The 22,139-nt window shown below is 42.8% G+C and overlaps 2 protein-coding genes and 1 long non-coding RNA gene across 3 annotated transcripts in view; 2 read left to right on the forward strand and 1 right to left on the reverse strand.

Annotated features, from left to right (window-relative positions):
• cxadr (CXADR Ig-like cell adhesion molecule) overlaps positions 1–4,762 on the forward strand; it is a 38,323-nt gene extending 33,561 nt beyond the window's left edge. The window contains exons 6-7 of the mRNA XM_051400385.1: positions 621–759; positions 1,859–4,762. Coding sequence (XP_051256345.1) covers positions 621–759; positions 1,859–2,141 — 422 coding nt within the window. The 3' untranslated portion in view covers positions 2,142–4,762. The remainder of the gene's footprint in view (positions 1–620; positions 760–1,858) is intronic.
• Positions 4,763–8,983: 4,221 nt separating this feature from the next.
• LOC127363650 (uncharacterized) lies at positions 8,984–21,294 on the forward strand. The gene is made up of 3 exons (XR_007884918.1): positions 8,984–9,065; positions 10,273–10,323; positions 21,216–21,294. It is a non-coding gene; the product is annotated as an uncharacterized LOC127363650 (long non-coding RNA).
• auts2a (activator of transcription and developmental regulator AUTS2 a) overlaps positions 17,813–22,139 on the reverse strand; it is a 294,183-nt gene continuing 289,856 nt past the window's right edge. Inside the window, 4 exon segments of the mRNA XM_051400367.1 lie at positions 17,813–20,430; positions 20,684–20,936; positions 21,072–21,155; positions 21,255–21,335. Of these exon segments, the coding sequence (XP_051256327.1) occupies positions 19,188–20,430; positions 20,684–20,936; positions 21,072–21,155; positions 21,255–21,335 (1,661 nt within the window). The 3' untranslated portion in view covers positions 17,813–19,187.

Below are 22,139 nucleotides of genomic sequence, written 5' to 3' on the forward strand. Positions count from 1 at the left end.
GCAGTGTTTTGAGATAAATGCTGATGTCAGCTTGCTAACATGCTCACACTAGCAATGCTAAAATGCCGATGTTGAGTAGGTATAAAGAACTCCAAAGTCATTACAATTCATCAACTAGTTTGACTCAAACTCCAAATCCCCTTCGCTGCATGAAACAACAACAACCTTCAAACTAGCAACCTACACACTCAACATAGCAAGTTACCCTAACCTGGTCACTAACAGTACAAACACATTTAATTGCCCACATGCAAATGTTCCACCAAAACAGCACCATCTTGTTAGTGTGCTTATAAAGTGTGGTGCTGCAGAATGTGTCAGAGGTATTCGTTCTTCAATAACAATAATAACAACTTTTAACTTTTTGGAAACTTTTTTTCCATATGATTAGCTGAGAAGTGCTAGATGCTAAAATGCAGTTTCTTGATTGTTACGAGGCATGGACACCCAAAGCCACAGTCAAAGCGCCACTATACTTAACAAAATAATCCAGCACTGTATTTTGAGGTCTCCGTTGGACGCAGAATGTTATGTTATGTTATTATGTCATGTTGAAGTCATTGCTACCCACATTACATTTACGAAACCATCCGACCCTTTTTCTTCCTTGTGTTTTTCAGCTCCCAACACTGCCGGCATCGTCGCAGCAGCCATAATCACCGTTCTCCTGATCCTCATCATTATTGCCATCATCCTCTTCTGCTGCTGCCGTGCCCGACACAGGAAGAAGTACGAGAAGGAAATCTGCAATGAGATCAGGTACAGTCAGGAAAACATCAATGAGATCGAGCTTACAGATACCCAAAGCTCCCGTTTGATGGAAGAATATTGTAATACTGTTTACTCTTTGCTATATAGTGAGAAATGGGTCTCAGTTTGTATAATATTGAATTAAGCGGCAAGAATGCTATAGGGTACATGTGATCACTCTCAGCTCTCCATGTAATATGACCTGTGGTCATCTCAGATACACACACATGCACACACAACAACGCGTCTCCAGCAACCATGAAAATGTTTTTTCTCCATCAGCGTTTTTCTTTTTTTTACCCTTCCTCAAATAAACAGCTGTGGTAATCAGTTTGAAAGCTTTGTTTGCTCTGTGGATTCTGTGTAATGTCTGCTGCTGGCTGTCCCCCCACCCCCCTCCAGAGCAACCTACCCTAACCCCCCCTCACCATCCAACTATCCATCCGGCCCACGGGCTCTGTACAACCCCTGGGCTTACTATCACTCTGCTGCGGACTGAATCTGTCCTACAGCGTGAGCAGTGTCACATTGTGGTCTTAGACAAAGAGGATTAGACCAGTGGTCCTGTCTCGTATACACAGACACATATTCACTGAAACACCACAGCATGAAGCTGTGGACTAAACAAGCTCTGGCCCCTCAGGCTCAGTTTGATTGAGCATTTAACTGGATTATTGCTGCTTATTAGTTGTTAATGTGGTGGCAGAGGGAGTAGAGGACATAGCTGTATTTGGTTGCTCAGCTCAATCTCTACAGGCTATTACACAGTCTGTGTGGCTGAGCAGTGCAGACACTGCCCTAACCAATCAAACGGGCCAGCTCCAATTATTTGTCCCTCTTTATTGAGTCCAATCATGTTTCGCTCTTGAAATGACTCATGCAGACTCCTTAAGTATTCATTGTTTTCCTCACTGTGGGCAGCAAGTGCCAGACATTCCAGACTTTTATACCTGTGTGTCATCAAACTTTATTTTGGTTTATAGCACCTGAGGAGAAACTCATTTTCTATGTTCAATTTCTCTGTCTTGACATTCAGGTAATTTAATAAAAGTGAGTTTATAGTTTTGTCTTATTGTCTATATGTGCTGCTGTCTCCGTTTCCTCTCAGAGAGGACGTGCCCCCTCCTAAGAGTCGCGTTTCAACGGCGCGCAGCTTCACCGTGGGCAGCCAGCGTTCGTCCCTGGGCTCCATGTCGCCTTCCAACCTGCACGAGTACGCCCTGAAGCCCCAGTACGACAAGATTCCCTCATCAGAGGAGTTTGAGAGACCTCCGAGCCATGCCCCTCTGCCCCCGCCCAATGCTGTCAAGATGGCTGGCCCCAACCTCAGCCGCATGGGGGGCATCCCCGTCATGATCCCTGCCCAGAACAGGGACGGCTCAATCGTCTAGCCTGTCCTCTACTCGAGAGGAGATCGTGCAACAAGGGGAGGGAACGGAGGAAGGGAGTAGGACACAAGCCAATGAAGATGAAGATGGAGGAAGAGCTGGGATAGTCTGACTCGCCTGACTTTTAGCTCCTCATTATTTACAAATGGGAGTATACTCCACTTATGAAGACCTGGCTCTGCTCTGGTGCTGAGAAGAGAATTTAAGTTGTACTGGAATCACAACAGAGCACATTACATTTTTATCAAATACAAATACAAAAAAAAAAAACTTTTATGAATTTTACTTCCTGGACTTTCTCAATGAAAAATGGATATAAAGCAGAATGGTCAATATACAAATTATATTGTACATAAGTGAATGCATGTTCTTTTTTAAATATAGATGGCCCTCACTGTTTGTTCAAAACAGATCCAGGCCCCTAATTGGCCAGCTGTATGCATGCACGTATGTATAGAATTGCAGCTGTATGTGTGCGTGAATATAAGTGTATGTATGTGAAAGGGAGTTTGGGAAATGTATAGTTCATTTATCATCTTTTAATGCCTACGTAACACTATGATCATTTTTCAGGCAATCCACTACTAGTTTCTGAAACATTTTAAATTCCACAATTTTCTTGTAAAAGGAGATGTTCTGAAAGACAGACTTATTAGAAGAAAATTCACAGATCTGAATTTATCCTTCCACCGAGTTGAAAAATTGTCTATATAGGTCAGCCGTTTTCTGTTGAACCGTTGTTCACATTTTGAATTGTCCAGTCGGGGTTTGGGTGGGGGGCTGAAGTGGTCAGGATTGGCTGGTGGTGAGAGGGAGGTTCAGGCCCTCACATCTTGTGATTGGGTGGATTATTGCTTCTTGACCGAGCTTAAAAAAAAACAATAAGACTCCCACCCCTCCTCCAGAGATCTTAGAGTAGGTAGTGTATAGGAAAATAAGGGGGCAGCTGGACAGCAAGGTTCACTGAGCAATCGGCTTTGATTGTGTTTGACTGTCAACAGCCCCTAACCCCCCCGTGACCACCAGAACATGTCGGTCTCCCCAAACACACACACACACACACATACACACATACAGCATTAGCAGGACAAGAGCATAGAGTCTTAATCATCATCTGTAGTATCGGCCACCCCCCTCAGATGTCCTGTGTGTGTAATCCTCCTTATTTGCATTAAAAGGAGCCAATATCTTGACCTTCTCTCTGTGGTCAATATCAGACTGTGCATTGCTTCTGTAGTGTTAATTGGACTTTTTAATGAAGGATATAAAGCCTGTGTACATGAAGAAAGTGCCCACAAAGAGGAACAAAAGTGAAACGCCTTAGAATTCTGAATTGTACTGCTCTGAATCCACTTTCCAACCACTTTGGTTTGAGTCAATTTTGCAGTCTCTCAGTTCAGGATAACATAAATGTTCATTCAGTCAGTCAGTGTAAGTTGCAATAGGCCAGTCCTTGCAGTTTGTCTCATGTCTGAAATCATGTCCATTCTTCTATTGTTTGCAAAACATTTTGGAAGCCCAACATCTCATCTGGTCTGTTACTTTAGAAAACACAGTAAAAATACTTGCAGTGGGCAAACTGTTTCTTTTTGCTCCTACGCCTTATTCTATTCCTTATTTTAGCCTTACACACCTCCCCTCAGTTCACCTCTGCACAGCCCTCACAGCTGGATACTGAAAACTTCTATTGTGCCTTTTCGCCCCAGTTGAGTTGTGTCATAGCACAGCCGGCAATGTGCGCTGTGCTATGTGCAGTAGCATTGTCCTGAGTGGCCATCATAGCCCACAGCCACTAGAACAATATAATAATCAGCACACAGTGAGCCTATTGATTGTTTGGTTGCCTCGATCAAGTCTAGGATTTCCCACACACCCACTCACCCCATAGAAATTCCCCCAGAGCTTAACAAAACCTTTATCACTGTCTTAAAAGCTTTGATTTTGTATTCCAAAACATGACTTCATGGTTTTTTTTTAACTTTATTTAAAAGTACATAAATCTATGTGGTTTTTCAAAAAATAACATAAGTGGATCTGGCTGTATGTATAAATATCCTGTTGAAGTAACCCTATCTAATCACAACACAGTCGAATGATATAAAGATGATGTTTGTATGTATATGTGATTCTCTGCCGTGCTGTGCTTGGCAAATCTATATCTAAGGCAAAAGAGGAGGGGCGTGTGTGTGCGTGTGTGTGTGTGCGTGTGTGTGCGTGCGTGTGCGTGTGCGTGTGTGTGTGTGTGTGTGTGTGTGTGTGTGTGTGTGTGCGTGCGTGTGTGTGCGTGCGTTGTGTGCGTGTGTGCGTGCGTGTGTGTGTGTGTGTGTTACATGAAGGGAGTTTGCTGTCAGGATGGGCCCCTGTAGAATTCTAGTTAGACTTTCACCTGCTGACAAACTGTGTAGAGCTATTAGGGGGATAGTGCTGTTACTGCCCCTCTATGTGCTCAGAACATTAATGACAAATACTAACAATATTAACTGTAGCTTTGAAATCGGCGTACTAATATTGTATGGAGATCTCCTTTGAGGTTTGCACTCTGTGTGAAAACCAGTTTTTTCTTTTGTGTGTATTTTTTGTGCTGTATTTTTGAATAATAAAAGTCCATGAAATTTAAAAAAAAATATATAGCCAGCCACGTTTGTTTGTTTGTTTGTTTACAGAAGCATTAGCAGCTGTTGACTTGAGCATGAATAAAACTCAATTTCTCTCTAGTGGCGCGTGCTCTCCAGGGACTCTGCTTCCTGCAGCTTTTTGACTGTGATTAATTTTAATCAGCCAGTGAATTCCACCCCTAACACCAGGTGAGGTGACTTTCTAACCACTTAATGACTGCAATTAATCAATGAAGCGGGCAGACACAATGGCCACCTGCTGTCTCCAATGCTCGCCTTTCAGTTCCAGTATAAACAAGCAAAGGTTTGTGACCTAACTCGCCCACCACCATCCAAACTCATCCTGTGGGCCTAATGTTGACTCGCGGCCTTCCCCCTGCTGCACTGTACTGTGTACTGTACTGTCCGTTGCAGCCTGGCCACTTGTTTCATGTGCTTAGCTTTTTTTTTTTCCAATTACACCCAATTTCCCCCCTTAGTTAATGTGGTGGGTAATTACTTTCAGTGCAAGCCAGCACTAATCAAAGTTGTACAAAATTAGCTTTCTAATTAAGTATGCTGAATGATGTGAAATGCCTAGTTAATGACTCAGGGACATATGCCGGTGTTGTGTCTTTCTATTCTGACCACTGCCCTGCTCACACTCCACATAACAATATGCTGGTGATTTTGACACTGGGATAGGTCGATAACTGATTATTAGCCAATAGCTCCACTGTGTGCAGGCTGTTGACAGGTGGTCAATAAAAAAGACTGAAGCACTTAGTAGCAGTGCTAAACTGACGTCCATTGCTATAATTGGATGTCAGTAATAGATAGGGCCCAGGAGCATTGATCTGTGGCTAGTCGGAGTCACTCATGGATCCTAATGGCTCCCTACCAGCTCTGCACATCGGTGTTCTTGTATGTGCTGGGTTTGTTCAGCTGCACTGATACCTGCGCTATCACAGCTATCTTACAAATGGATGTGGCCGGATATAATGGTCCTTTTATGGCTGTGCATTCAAAACATTCATTAAAAGGACATTAGTGATAGGTGCTACAGCACGTGTGCAGATTAGATTTATGGACTAAACGCTGTTCTCTCATTGAATTAATGTACAATGAATCATGCATCATCCCTCACTGTCTTGCAGCCCAATATCCATTTGTGACATTTTTTTCCCATCATGTCCTCATTCACATAGCTGAAGGGAGAGAGTGGTGCTGTACTAAGCACCTGGGGATTTGTGCCTGCCTCCCACTTCCCTAGCTCCCTCCCTTCTGCCTGGGTAAGGTATTAATTGTTTGCACAGATCAAGGAGGCTGGTATGGCAAAAAAAAAAAACCTCATTGGTTCTCCAGGAGGGTTTCCTTGGCAACCTTATCTGGTTGTACACAGTCTAAGCCGGCTGCTAGCGGGTTGATTTATCTTGTAAAGTGTGATTCGCTCCCTGCTAACAAAAGAGGCCTCTAAAAGCACGGGTCTCCTCCAGTGTGACGTCTGCTGTCACAGACTTTAAGCTTTCTGCCGTTTTTAGAAACCTCAGTCAGGTTGGGAGAGGGTTGCAGGGGAATTCTGGGTAGGATAGAGGAATATGCATATGCATGAAGAGTGAGAGCTCCATCAGCTCCACTGGCACAGCAGTACATTAACATTTTGGCTCGGCGCTCTTAGCACTTTGGAAGTAAAATGACACAGATTATGATGTGAATGTAAGCTTTTACAGCCCCATCACATGAATGACTGAGGAGCTTCAGCCATTTTTGGAGATGTTCCCTCTCTTTTTTGGTTGCAGTAGTATTTAAATGGACACAGATTATGTTGAAGTGTAGAATCAGGATACAGAAATGGGTTAAAAAAAAGGAGCCTGAAGTCCTAGGTACGGGTGTTAAATTCTCTTCTGTTTTCAATTCAGGACCCTTTAATACTTTAATGATCGTAATATTAATATCGCACATGTGGGAGGTAAGTAACCGTAGTTATTTTAATAACACAACCAGTCCATCTGAGACTCCTGTTAAATTAAAGCTGACAGTCTGAACTTTAAATGCACAGTCATTGTGCCATGTCAAATGAAAAGGAATCTGAAAAGGAGGCAAAACATCAATGTGTCACCGTGCAAACACTCACTGCACTCAACCGTATGTCGCCTTGAACAACCTGCATGTTGTGGCTAGAGACGGCGGAGCATATTCTGCGGAGAGGGAGTTGAGTCCAAACCTGAGCCAATCATCCCACTCTGTCTGCTACGCCTGTAGACAGCCCAGATTTCTCATGAGGCTTACCCAGCTGCTGTGCACTCATTTGTCAGTCTCCCTCTTCTCCCAGTCTGGGAGGAGGGCTCTGGTGCACCTCCAACAGCCCTCCCCAACCCCTACCCTCTTCCCTTTGGTCGATATGGAGTCATCTGTTAAGGGCCAACCCCTGCGCCTATTGCATCTCAGCATCCTGTTGGGTCACTATTTCGACCCCATGCCGCTCGCATTTCGATGACTAATATGTGACTTTTGATGGATGACCTTCCTTTGTGCTCTAGGGAGACGTGGGGAGCAGCGGTGGATTGCATGCTGAGATTATACTCAGTCCAGGAACATCATGTTCATGTTTCATTATTTCAAGATCCCCCTCTCTCTGGGGGGACTTTGTCTGGTGAGCTTCATGGATCAGTGAGGTGGCACTCATCAGCAGATGTGACATTTTATTCACTGGTGGGAACCTTGCGTGGCGCATGAACGAAAAAGAGAGCAGCACTTAGCTCCTTACCACAGGAGACACTCCGCTTGTGGGGGAATTAACGGCATCAGAGCTCCTCGACCTGCTTCCATATGGCGCTGGAGGAAAAAAGGAAGGAGAGAATACAAGAAGGTTCAGACCCAGCCACATGTGCTCAGAGGCAGGACGCCTGGTTTAATTTCCTCACTCAGTGGTGGACTGTAGCTTCACACACGCAGTTCCTTTGATCTTTTGTCCCAACATTGTGCTCTGTTATCTCTTATCTTCCCTGAGTCAAGCTGAGAGATTGGAACCAGGGGAGCACTGTGGTTTAAACCCCGCTGACCAAGATGGAGGTTACACAGTGCAACTCAGCTCAGTCGTTTACAATGTGATTTGTACTTTTAATCTGCACCTCAGCTGGACTCTATTATAGGTGATCAACCTCCAATGCCATGTCATCAGGAGGGCACAGTGGAGGCCAACAATAAAATGTAGCCTTGGCAGGGGAATGGGGCTCAGTTTCCCTTTTTTGTCCCTCTGATGATTGAGGTCATCTCTATTATTACCACAGTGATGTCAGTGATATATGGTATGTCTGTCTCTCAGTGTCTGTCCATGTATGTGTTCATACGTATTAAGGCTGGGCGTGTGTATCCATGTGCAGTAGAATTACTCTGAGTGGCCACAGTAAGGGCAGAGGTCAGGGTGGTGATTTAACAGGATGGGGCAATCCCTTTTCCCTCTGCACGAGCAGAGCAACCAACCCTACCTCAGGCAATTTCCAGCGAAGCAATTAGACAGCGTCTTGTCTTGATGCTGGACACGTACCTCAGGCCACATTCACGGACTGAAACCTCCCCTCCATGCAGCTGTCCAGCTGTCACAGGTGCCAAATGAGACTGGATGGGGTTTGCATGGGGCAAATCTAGGTCCTTCCCAGTTTCTATGTTCACCATTCAACAGAAACTTTAATCAAACTTCAAAATGTTCAGCTCATTGAAGGCATTATTGAAATTAGTTTGTGTTTTTGTGTTTTACAATATGTATATATATTTTATAATATATATTCTTTTTCTGGATTTTTAAAAAATAAAGCAAATTGTTTGTCTTCTTAAAAAATTCTCTTCAACTTCCTCTTACTCCCACTATTTTTCATCAAACCGTACAATAATCTAAGCAAACTAACTTACACATTTTGTACTATGAGCCTCAAAGTGACAGGAGTACCATCCAACTGTCCCATTGACTCCAATGTTAACTGAAACTGGACATTTCAGGAGGGAAGCAGGAAAAGGGATTTCTCTAACCAGCTCTATTCCCCACATTTTTGAGACCACAAACCCGTATTTTACAGCAACGCATTCAGCAGAGTCCCCTCTCTCTCGTGATATATACATTTAGGTGACAGGAAGTATGGTCTTTGACTAATAAGCCAGAGTCTGAGAGCTGCCTCCGTGCTTAATGTCTTATTCAACAAACAGTCTCCCCCAGGAGTCACTCAGCAGTCACCGTCACCATGGCAACCATTAATTGCAGGTGGGGACACAGCTGACTGAGAGGAGCTGGTCAGACTGCTTCTGCTCTGTGGCTGACATTCCTCACCGCAGCTACAAGGTAGCACAACAATTTACAAACATTTTAACATTTTTAACTGTGACAATTCATTTGATTCATGTAATTGCTAAAACAGCTAGTTTTTTATCATGTATGCATTCCTTTGTGTAATAAGCTGGAGTCTGAGTTGGTGCATGTAGCAGTTGGTCACAGTTAATTGGACTTGGTGGATTCTTAACAGACAGTATAGGGGAAGCTTCCCTCACTATCCTATGCATACTTTTGAGTCCAAGCAGGCACATATCTGTATGTTAACCTCGTTATTAGTCATCCTAAAAATTCTTCTCAGATGGCTTTCATTGGACAAATATCCTTGACTATAACCCTCTGTACCGCAGCATTAAACCACATAATATGATTTATCTCTATAAATGCACAGGCATGTTTTACTTCATCACTAGCAAAACAACAGACGTGCACTCAAGGTCAAAGGTTTTTTTTCAGGAATTTAGGGTCTTTCTTACATCATGGTAATAACTCTTATGAAACAGGTTGCCAAACCAAGGTCACAGTTGGAGCTGACTCTAATGTGCAACATACTGTATATCCAGTGCCTGAAGTGTCCCGGTACTCACCAGTACCCAGTACCCAGTACCCAGTACCAGCATTTCTGAGTACTCTTATTGGGCGCTGCCACCTCTGGTAAGCATGACTGTACCCACTGAGGTCACAAAGGTCGGGGACGTATTGTTTCCAAGGGGTATTCAATAAAAGCTGTGAAATAATTGCCAAAGAAAACTACTCTGATGCTTTGACGTATACCCCAGAACTCCTAGCAGTTTTTAGGCCTCAGTATTATTAAAGCCTGCCTACAGCAATGGTGGTGAGCTTCTCCCAAAGGCCTGTGTCTGTGCAAACACACAGCTAGCTTAACGCTAAGAAAACAGCACTGAAAATGTCCTTGTTAAAAAGGATTTAAAAAATGCCAAAAGAATTAGAGTTATGTTGTGTTAATGGTTAGGGTTGTGCTGAATTAAGGTACTGGCACTGCGTATGTATAAAATCTAACGTTATATATATCCAGTATGTCCTTTACTGAGCAGTATGTTAGTCTGTGTACCACACTGCTTAACTGAACTTTAAAACTCGCTTTATCTGCCACAACTGTGTATGTAGCATATATATATATATATACATATATATATATATAGATATAGATAGATAGATAGATAGTCCCTCTGCTAACAGTTAGCTTGTGTCTCTTCAGGAAGGCCTTGCAAAGGAAACCACCCTGACTGCGCTGTGGGCCACAAACAGGGTAAGTCTTTGCTTCCTGTGCTAACACATTGTCAATGTGTGGGCTGTGATTTGCTTGCTGTGTGCTAGTATTATTGCTGCTGTGGTTTTATTGCTATCTCCGTACCTGCTAGCCTTTGCTGTTAGCTAGCTATCTGTTGTCAGTGTGTTGGATTGGGACCAACTGAGGGAATTAAGTTCTTGGATTAGGGTTAGGATTGGGGTTGGGGTTAGGGTTAGGGTTTTGTTGTTGCTGTTGTGAGAGGTTTCTGTTGACCCAAACAAACAGGGCCAGGCGGTAATATAGTCTGCTTGCTTTATGGATATAAACACGACCACTAGGGGAAGAAATACAGCGACAGTGCCCTCTTGGATGCCCCAGTGCCACAGACAGTAGGCTGCCCTACATGCTGGAAGATTAGTCGGTCTCTATGTGCCCCTAAATGAGTAAATAGTTAATAGTTCCCTGGGTTTTTTACTACAGATGTACTGTAGTTATACTACATATATAAATCTGAATCACATGATAAAACAACTGTAATCTTAACCAGGGTTGCTTCCTCATAAATGACTGACTTTGTGCACACAGGTGCCCCGCAGCCTGAGTCTGCCCCTCAGACAGCCTGAGTCTGCCCCTCAGACAGCCTGAGTCTGCCCCTGACCACATGTGTTGCACACTGCTCATTCACATATAACTGGCTTTTTTCACAGCAGACATTTTGACTTGTCATTGCAGGAAAGCAAGGGTGTAATTGATAACACTTATAATAGCTGCATCCAATTTAGCTCACTGGGATGATTTATTGGTTCACTGATGGGATTGAGCCATCATTAATGCTACTAGCTACACCTGTGCTAGCGCCAGCTTTAAGACAAGTTAAAATGTCTGACTGTAAAAGCAGGTCAAATTAACATGGAATCCAGTACGGCTTTTGTTACACAAGATAGGCGGCCGCATTCACTTGCATCTCCACAGGCCCTATATTTACCTATGCATCAGAGAAACTTTCCATCATAAAGTCTGTGTTTGTGTCAGCTGTTGTTGTACCATTCTTAATGACTTATTCATTATTATGGGATATGATTAATTGTGAACAGCTGTTGCTGAACTCCTGTTCTGTTTTATGCTGCTGCTGCTGCAGCCAATACCAATCTCATATCCATACTGATGGTCATCTACTAAAATGTTTAATAAGAAGAGGTTGGTGCTGATCCATGATTATTAGTCTTGAAATGATTAGTCTTTTAATTGATTAGTAGGTCACAAAGCATTAATCTGTATTTTGAGCTCTCTCTGGTTCCTGCTTTTTCAGATGTCTGATGGCTTTTCTGTTTTCTATCATTGCAAATTAGATCATTTTACGATGTTGCACTGTTGATCAGACAAAACAAGACACTGGAAGATGTTGCCTTGGGTTTTAGCTAGGTAATTGATTAATTTAGGGCTGCATAATTTGTTAAAAAAAATCATTGCAATTATTTTGACAAATATTGCGATATTATTCACAACGAGTGGAAATGATCACTCTTGTATTACAATTTCAATGAATAATAACTATTAAAATCGTGATGATGTGACATTTGTTGGGGTCTGTACCAAACAAACATGTTTTCTTACATCTGGAGAAGAAGATCTGTAGGCCAGGGAATCTCTGCAGCACTACAGTGCTTCATTATAATGCTGTTTATCACACATTTGACCTTCATCAAAAGACTGCAGCTTATGTGATGTGGATATTGCACTAGGCCATTTTGCAATTACGATAATATTTCAACTAATTGTGAAGCCCTAGATTAATTTTCTGGTCTAAGTTTGGTCTAAGAAGTAAAGGAAAGTTTGGAGTAATTTACTTTAAAAAATGACTGAAAATGCTGCAGCTGTAGTTGTAGTTGCAGCCCTGGTTTTTGTTTTAATATGCTTACGTAAATAATGATATGCTTCTTAGCCCGCTGCTGCATATTATTTTATTAATGTCATTTATTTGTAAGGGACCATGTACAGTATTAAACATTTATTTTTAAATTATGTATTATTCCAGCATGATCTTAAAGCTTATTGTCATCTCCCTTGGCAGGTCACAATTAAAACATCTGGTGAATTTAAGGGTTTAGATTTATTCATCTTAGTTGTGTATATAGTGTATTCCCCTTGTGGTCTGAGGTACTGAGCAGGGGAATGGCCACCTGTTGGCTTTTTCCACTGACCTACGCATAGTTGCTTCCACACAATGACTGGTGTTCGCGGTCTGTATCTAATGCGTTCTTTAGGGGAAAATTATTACCGTCGCTCCCCCAGTCTCTGCTGTGTTGGCTTGGTGGTCTATGCTTCTGGGAAATGAGAAGGTCAGAACTTAGACTCCAAATATCAACTCTGTACATACTCTGCATTCACATAATAATGCGTTCCACGTGAGTTGGCAGACTGAAATGTTCTGGTGCAGGAAAAACAGCTCTCGCAATAATTAAAGTTCATCTGTCCGCGCTAATGGAGCCGAGTCTCACAACTAATGAGGCCTCACTGCATTGGGTGTGTGTGTGAAGGTCATCCTAAACCGTCCTGGTGAAAATGAAATAAGATGAAACCTGCATTGTTTTCATGGTCAGGTATTATCTGGGTCATCGTGATGAGCCTGAACTAGAAGAAAGAATACATAACAAGTAGTAGTTGTAAAATGCAACATGTCTGAAGGACTCCAGCGTGCTGTAGAGTAGAAAGGAAAACAGTTATCCACTGCTGTCACAGTGTAGCTGTGTGTTTGTCTTTGAAGGTCATGTCTGTGTGAGAGCATTCCTGTTTTCATTCCTGCCTAAGAAAGGCAGTGCTCAAGTGTTTTTCTCCATCGGCTGAAAGTGTGATGACACACAGCTTCTGTATACATATCCATCCTCTTACTATAGTGCTTGTCTTCAGATACTTTCCAGCAGTGCAGCAAGTTATCATTCACAGGGCCTATGTGGCTTCAGCCTCTCAATTACCTCAGACATCAAACAACATACAGTATGAACAGTGATGTGGGAGGATCAAAAGAATCTATTAAAGTCAAGAAAACAATTGAATGTTTTGGAAAGGGCGTATAGCTACAGCTGGCTTGAACCTGGTGTCGGAATATGTTTACCCAGTGGTTTAAGCAAATAACATATCCGATGCCTCGTCTGCTCCTCAGGATAAATGTACATGTAATTCTAACAGAGCAGCCAGACCAGCACGTCTCATTCTGACCACTGCGAGCAGTCAGTGTGAAAGATTATTGGATACATGTGTCTAAAGCATTATGCTAATTTCCCAGGGTTCAGTGGAGGGCTGGATCTACTGTGCACTAATAACTGCGTTTCATATTTGAGGCCAGCTCTTGCTCTTTTGATCTCATCCTTCCTAGAATTTAACATTAGCCGCTCAGATATGTTACCCCATTTAAATGATTCAACTAACGATGAATGAATGAACTCTGTTTGAGAGGCCTGGGCATCAGCTTAATCCCAACAGCAGTACTGGTAGGCTTGTGTTTATAGCTTTATAGGCATTTTCTCAGGAGAGTGGAAACACCAGGAGAACATTCCCACTGAGAATGGGATGCCTTCCCATTTCTAAACAGGAAAGTATTTTTAGGAGCGAGCGGGTTTGTTTGGATGTGATTAGAACTGTTGTCAGCAGGGAGAAAAGACTATGAGCATTCCCACATAATTGCTTTTTTCTAGGGGAAATGGATGGTGTATTAGCCAGAGCCAGTGCATTGTAGTACATAATAATAAGGTGATAGAGGACATATAGTATATACAATTCGGAAGAGATAGTGAATCTCTGTGGGTGTTTTCTAGGTAGTTACATTCCTCTTATGCTATATGATCCTCCGTATTTTGCATAACCAAGAGACCTGTCATTTCCCAGAGACAGGTTTTGTTTACAATAGCATTGAGGCGTCAGATGTTCCTGTTTGCTGATACCATGCGAGCTCAGAGGCAGAAAGAGGTGTGGCACCTGTTATGAGACAGATGACTGTCAGTACTGGGATGAATTCCAGGCTTCAGGGTTCAGACAGCTGACAAGCAAGGATCGTGGCTTTATTTGCTTGTTAGCCATGCTCAAACACAGGAAAAAGACAATCAAGGAGTGTCTTCCACGCTGTGCTGCTGTTCCAGTTTTACAGCATGTATGATGATGGTATTCATTTCACTGCAAGGCAAATACCAAACACACACTGCTGGTCAGAGGAAGTCAACTTGCCAAACTGGTTCTCCTTTCTCAGGTCAGATGAGATGACAGGGCCATACTACCTGCTGTACAGCATCTCTCTTTGTGCTTCATTTGTCTCACCTTTCAGTATAGGAGTGTACACTGATGCCACCTTGTGTTCAGAAGGCTAATTACATGAATTGGCAATCAGTGTAATAAATAAAGTTATAAATGAGGTTTCTCACAGTGGAGGTTTTCAGCTTTAAATCAGGTCATGTTAACAGCATTGTGGTAGAATTAATAACAATAACAGAATATTAACTCATTGCCTTAGAGGCCCATCAAGCCATTAAGGAAGTGCTGTCTTTCAAAACAATGAACTTGAATGTTCAGACACATTTTCTTTAGTGCAAATCAATAGTCAGCTGGTCATTAAACCTGAATAACTGCAGCAAAGCGTTCTGAAAAAGATAGTAGAGCTGGAATGAATCAACTGACAGAAAATCTATCTGTGATCTGATAAAAGATAATTCAGGTAATTCTTTACATGTAAATGCCCTTTTTCTGACATTTTTAGACCAAAAAATAAATTTTCATTTATTTTACTTAACCTTTATTTAACCAGCAATCAATAAGATTTAAAAATGTCATTGTCAGGAGGGTCCTGGCCAAAATAGGCAGCAGTAACAATATATGACCAGTGACACAAGACAGAACAGAGCACTACATTACAACTTCAGAATTAGGAATAAAAAATAACCAATAAAATTTGTAATTATATAAAAGACAACCTTAATATCATTGTGAAACAACCCAAGAGCTGTCTAAAACCAATCAAAAACAATGACTTTATGAGGCAACAAATATCCTAAACATTGGCAGCAACAAGAGGTTCCACTGAAAGATGAAGAAGAAAATAATTGTTGGTTTGATTTGAACGATTTAACAAGTTGAGTTAGAGTTTTTAGTTGGATGATCAGTACATGAAACCTCTGTAAAAACATCCATCACTTACCGATCCACCAGACTTGCTGACTGCTTTTGTTGTGTTTTGCGTCATCAGTCTTCTCCGTTGTTGTCAGTTGTCAGTGTGTTGTTTGATAAAGAAGTTGCATTTACAGGATCCCATTTGCACTGAATCCCAATCAGACACCCTACAGTCAGTCCTCATTAATCAGACATCTCTATCTATCAGCACAGTGGATGCTGTCTCTCTTTGCCGACTTATAATGTTTCTATTCCTTCCACGCAGTAAGTCCATCTGATTTTTGATATTGACTCAATCTGGCTGCCGTTTAGGTTAACCACTGGCTTAATTCAAGAGTTTGGAGGAAAATTTGAAGTGGTGTGAATACACCGACTGGATGCTTCATCACTTTATGCACATTTCCCTCCAAAATAATAAGAATGTAAGGATTTTCCAGTAGTTATTCTAATCCGTTGGTATTTTTCATGTGTGGTTCCTCACTCACAGCAGTTTCCTCATCTTTGTCCACGTAAGCGTTGCCTCTGTGTCTCTGTGCCCTGGCAGGATGTGGCAGACGAGGCATATCGAGGGAAGAAGCTTAGATACATTAAACCTGCAGTGGAGGCTGAAAAGCCAGGTTCTGTCCAGGGGAGGAAGGATTTGTAGCAACATCCAAAAGCAGTTTACTCAGGCAGTTTAGGATTTGGTTGGTCAGTGCTTAGATTAGGCTGTTCTAGAAATAGCTGGTTTGAGCATCCAGCAGCTCTGGCTGAAGGTAGAACACAATAGCTGTGATGTAGAGTTTGGAGGTGGATCTCATCATGACTAAGGTGGATGACATACCTGAACTGCTGACCAAGCAGGAAGGAGTGAGTTATTACAGAGCGATGGTGAGAGGAGAGCTGAAATGATTTGTTGACAGAAAACTGATCTGAAACAATCACTTAATTATCTATGATTGATTATAGAAAACTGAATATTGTAAACTAACTGAACATTTTCACTTTCATTTTCACTTATGTTGGGGCTTTTATTGCCTTTATTTGATAGTGACATGAAAACAGGGAGAGTGGGGGGGGGGACATTTAGCAAAGGGCCACAGGTTGGAATCCAACCCGGGCCTCAATACATGGGGTGCATGCTCAATCAGGTAAGCCCTAGTTTTTTTCACTATTTTCTTATATTTTATCGATTAAACAATTCATTAAACAATTCATTGAACAAATTATCAGCAGATTAATCACTCAATGAAAATTAGGGAAGCAAATACCAATTATTGTCATTATCAATTTAATGTACCGATTAATGGATTAATTGTTTGGTCTGTAAAATATCAGAAGTTAGCAAATTGTGAAAAAATGCCACACCCCAGAGCCCTTTACAGTGATATATAAAAGAAAACACAAAGATATGCAGCATATCCTCACATTTAAGAAGCTTAAACCAAACAATAATTGGAAATCTTGCTTGAAAATTGTTTTTTTTTATTAAACTAATTTAAAAAATAAATTGATTATTGTTTGTTGACTGACTAATAGTTGCTGCTGTAATTATAAGAATTGTCAGTTGTAGGCCAAGGTGAGACTATCTCGTAGCAGTTTTGAGGGCCTTTGTCTTGTCTAGCTTGTATTTCTAGCAGTTTGGCGCCCTCTCCTGGCCCAAAACCTGAACTACCACACACTGTACTAACTGCACTCTCAGGTCTGAGAGCAAAATTACTGTTGGTCCCAGGAGCAGGAGGCATTTACTTGGCAGGAGGAAATACAAGCATCCCACATTTCCCACCAGTAACGGATAGAGCCAACATTTGATTGATGCATGACCTGGGTGCTTCGGTGCTAAACATCAATCAGAGAAGGGTGCATGAATGCTGTGGTTATTCAGTGTAATGGGAATGTCAATAACTCTTGCATCCTCTGATGAATACACAAGTAGCTTGCCATGATTCACCAGTGAAGGCTGCTGATGTTTAAAGCACTGTTATTGAACCAAGCACAAGACCTCACTTGTCCAAGTGACTGATGTGGTGTGATGCATGTTGTTTCTGCGGTTTTAACTGTTACCAAGTGGTTTTCTAGTAAGTCAGCACCTACTGGTACAGCAGAGAGGTGAGAAAAATGTCATCATGTGGCTCTTAAGGCCAATTATTTGGTGACTGTATCAAGTGACAAAATCTTCATAGCTAGAACTACACAGTCAGTAGCACGTAAAATACTTACAATGCAGGTGAGAGTTGTACCCAAGATAGTTTATCCTCCGTGGGAGCCTAATGGGAATAGTCATTAAATGTGTAAGCGAGTGTCAAAAAGAAACATAGCCTGTTTACTCAGTTCAGTGGATGTAGGAGGAGGAATAAAAGCCCCACAGACAGGGTTAGTACACATTTTTTAATAACATGGCACAATTTACATAACACAAGTTTAAATGAGGAGCATGCTGAAGATTCAGTCGCTTCATTTTTTTCTCATTTTTGTACATGATCTAGAAAGACTTCATTTTTTTCCCTGTACATGGTAAACAGCAAAAAAGGTTTCTCATTTAACAATCTTTTTGCAATACGCATCGACTAACCACTATGGCTCCGGTGGACATTTTTATGTTGGATTAAAAAACACTGCACGACATGATATCACAGAGTTTGAAGCGCACAACTAAACCTTCAGTGGACTACTAAAATAGATCTCTGCTCATTAGAAACAAACTGTCCATAGTTTAGACCATAGCTTTTTTGTCTTTTGATTTTGTAGGTACAACAACTTAGGAAAGCACTTTAATACAGTTTGACCAACAGAACCTATTTCCAAAACATGTACTTTACACTCCTTCAATAGGGCAGATGTGCTGTCATAGTGTTTAATATGCTGCATTCTCCCCAGAACAAGACTGGTGGTAACTGAGTGAAGGAAGAATGGGGGGAAAAAATGAAGAATCTTAACATTTGCACTGCTGGCTTTTTACACTGAATATTCTTTGAAATGCAATACTTCCATCAGCTGTTTCTAGGATTGTCACCACAATTTATCAATTTAACCCAATTGACTACCTACAAACCCTGTGTGGATTCGTTAAAGCTTGTATCTGTTTGCGTGGACCCAAAGTGTGTCAAGTCTGAGTTGTGGAGAGAATACAGCTTTTTGTCCTTTATTGGTACACAGTCAGTAGTGGTGAGAAGGCCAGCTTTCAGAAAGGGAGCCCAGACATTTGTTGCATAGTTGAATATGGGGTCTCTGGTACAATGCTAATCAGCTGCGTCAACCAAAAAAACAAACAGCAAAAAGCACATTCTGAATCACCGCTGTAATACTCCTCCTATTTACATGTGTTCAAAGTAAAGCTTTCAAAACACCCTTTTGCATATTTGTACCATGATTTTTAATCCATACAGAGCGAGCACAGCGACTGTACACATTATCTACACACTTTGCTGTCTGTCAGTGCTGAAGTACCTGTACATTCCAAAATTGGAATTCATTCTTACTCACGTCACTTCGCTTTACAAGAGAAAGAATGACCACAAAAAAACTGGAGCAAACTGGAAAAAAATCTTTGAAAAATCAATTTTTTGTTCCATGATTATTGTCTCTGTAGTTTTATACAAAAACAATTCATTGTGTGGGCATGTCTCTGCCCACATAAGTTATTCACAGCTATGTTACAGTCTTGCTTTGCCCAAAGCTAAGTGCTTGGTGTGAGTTCAGTGTTAGTGAGGCACAGGGCAGCAGGGACACTGAGTCTACGGAGGCTCAGCTCACCGTGCCTCGATGTCTTTGTGAGGCGGTCTGTCTCTGATATCTGTGGCCAGGGGAGTAGTCCGTCTGGGTGAGCCGGGCCGGGCACCCAGTGTGGGGATAAGTGGAGGTGGTGCACTCAGAGAGGCGGTGGGTGGCGTTTTGTTGAGGATACCGTTCTGATGGGCTGCTGCAGCGGCAGCGGCTGCCGCTGCTGCAGCTGTGGGGCTGACCCTGGAGTAGTGCATGCCTGGGAGTCCAGGAGCCATGAGGCCTTGGGCGGGGTGAGGAAGGTGTCCATCAAGGGCTGGATGGTGCATTGAGTGGTGGAGGCGCCCATGCTCATAGTCCTCTCTAAGCATGTTGAGCCGTTCGCGCTCCTCCAGCTGGGCACGCTCCTGCTCCCTCCTATGCTCCAGGGCCAGAGGGTGGATGTGATCCCGATTAAAGTCATGAGGCTCGCGATCCCTGTACGAGCGCTCAGCCTCGTAGAGGCGAGGTGCTGCCAGCCGGTGCAAAGGATCATTCCTCAGCAGCAGGTCCCTAGCCAAAGGATCCCGTCTGTGAATGTCCAGGCCCCTGTAGGGGTCCCTCATCGGGTCCCAGTGGAAGGCAGGGTAGGGGAACCTGTCAGCTCCTGGGATAGGGCTGATACCCATAAAGGGTGCCACCACTCGAGTTCTGTCCAGACTGCTGATGGTGTTGATGGGGTGGACGCCAGCCATGCCCATGGGCACAGGCATTGAGGAGGGAGGGTGGAGGTTTGGCGTGGAGGGTGCCTGTGTTGGGTGCTCACTTGCCCTCTCTGTGGCTCCTTCTTGCTCCTCCTTCCGCTCCTCCTTCACTTTTACCTCACTGTTCTTCTTCTGGTGCTCGTACGGCAGCTCTACCTTCTTCTCCAAGACCTCCCTGCTCAGGCCGCTGTTGGGACGTTCGAGGCTGGTCTGCCGTATGTAGGGCGATGCTGCCCCCCTATTGGACACCTTGTCCTCTGACACTCGGCTGTCATGGATGACAGGAGTGTCCTTGTCGCTGTGCTGGTTGTCTTTGAGCTTATGGTCATCTGTGCCATTGTCTTTCCAAGAGTCTGAGTGTTCCCTCTCCCTGTCTTTGGCCTTGTTCTCCTTGTCCCTCTGAGGCTCTCCAGAAGCAGGGGGCAGATGGTTCCTGTGATGCTCAGGAGGCCTGTTGTGGCCAAGGAGGCTGATGGGGTTGACAGGGACTGGGGACGGATGGCTTGGATGACGCTTTTCTACAGAGTCCCTAGAGGAAAGAAGGAAAAAGTCCCCTGCATCAGTACCAGTAACTGAGCTTCTGTCCAACAGATTAACTGTGAGGCTCATTCCATTTTTATTCCAAATTCAAACAATGAGCATACAAAGAAGCATTTCACTGCTTTACATCACAACAAAGAAAAATAAAAAGAGAACAAATCTGATATCTGATAGCTAAGCTCCTGCTAATCTGATTATGTTCTTGGAGTGATGCAACAGGAATGACTTTTAGCAACACCCACCTGTCCTTGTCGTCTTTACTGACCAACGATTCCCGTTTGTCAGAGTCTCGGTCCCTCTCGTGTGAGCTGGCCGAGGTGCTCCTCTCAGAGTCTCCGGGTTTCAGCCAGGGTGGCGGTGTGGGGAAGGAGGGTGGGGTACGGTGCAGGCGGTTCCACGGCTCCTGGTGGCCACTGTTACTGCCGCTGTTGAAGTGCTGCTGTGCATTGGGGCCATCTTTATGGCCGAACACGGAGTTGGCCGCTGCTAGGGATTCAACACGTGGAAAAACACGGTAGGACACAAGTTAAATGCGTATCTCGACAACATGCACTGGTGTACACCTGTATTTCAATTCTACTCCACTGATGATACAGCATCAATAGTATCATTGCTGAGGTTGAAACTCACTTAGTGCTGGATTTCCCAGTCCCCCAAAGGCTGATGAACTGAGGGATCCCAGTCCTCCAAATGATGTAGGCCTATTGAAAGGTTCTGGTAAGAGACACAACATGTTACCATGCATACAATCATATGTTATTTTTCCTATTTCAGATCAAGACTGAAGAGAACTGAACTGAAGGGTCCTTTTACCTAAGTGAGATGCTGGGGTGAGGAAGTTTCCAGGATGGTGTGGTGGGTGACCGAAAGGACCAGCTGATGGGTGTGTGGGACCTGAGGAGGAAGAGACATGAGGCCTCACAGAAATATCCTGAACAGTAGTTTAACTACTAAACTATTCACTTTTCCTGAAACTTTCAACTAGAGCCTGGCTGATAAATGCAGTATAGAAATGTCACAGATGTTTTTGCTTAGTTTAGAAACAGTGAAACAATACATCCTTTGTCCATTAGAGAGCACTAACAAACTTATTTTTTCACTGTAGAATGTCCAGCTCAGTACACATCTCTGACTTTAAGAAATCCCAGTGTTTCCCACAGGATGACAGGGGGAGGGGTAATATTTATCTATTGAAAATATTTGAAAGAATAGGCTACATTAGATTATCTTCTTAATTCACCAACTACTTTTCCCTTGCTAGCTCCCTGTATGTGTCTCTGTTCACTTTCTTCAGCAGTATGTTTTTTGAAGTCACCCTAAAAATGTTTGTTTTTACAACAGCAGATGAATGCGTGTGTAGGATGCTACGTCATCATCAGGACAATGATTTTGGGTGGTGGGGCGTGAACTTTTTTCAGCTTCTGAAGGGGGCATGCCAAAAAAGAAAATTTGAGAACCACTGATCTAACTCAAAGTGCTTTAAGTATTAATATTGGTATTGTATTGCTAATATCTATAGAAATAGAAAAATGTGTATATTTATCAGGGTTTAGCAATTGGCTGAATCCTAGTCGCTAGTTGTTTTTTTTGTCATTTTATTTAACTAATTTATTGGTCTGCCTCCGAAGAATGAGAGCCGCTCAGTGACAGACGTTCAGTAGACAGTACACACACTGCGCTGCTTCAGAGAGGCGGCGA

The sequence above is a fragment of the Dicentrarchus labrax genome, unplaced genomic scaffold (genome assembly GCF_905237075.1).
Source record: "Dicentrarchus labrax unplaced genomic scaffold, dlabrax2021, whole genome shotgun sequence".
Taxonomy (NCBI): domain Eukaryota; kingdom Metazoa; phylum Chordata; class Actinopteri; family Moronidae; genus Dicentrarchus; species Dicentrarchus labrax.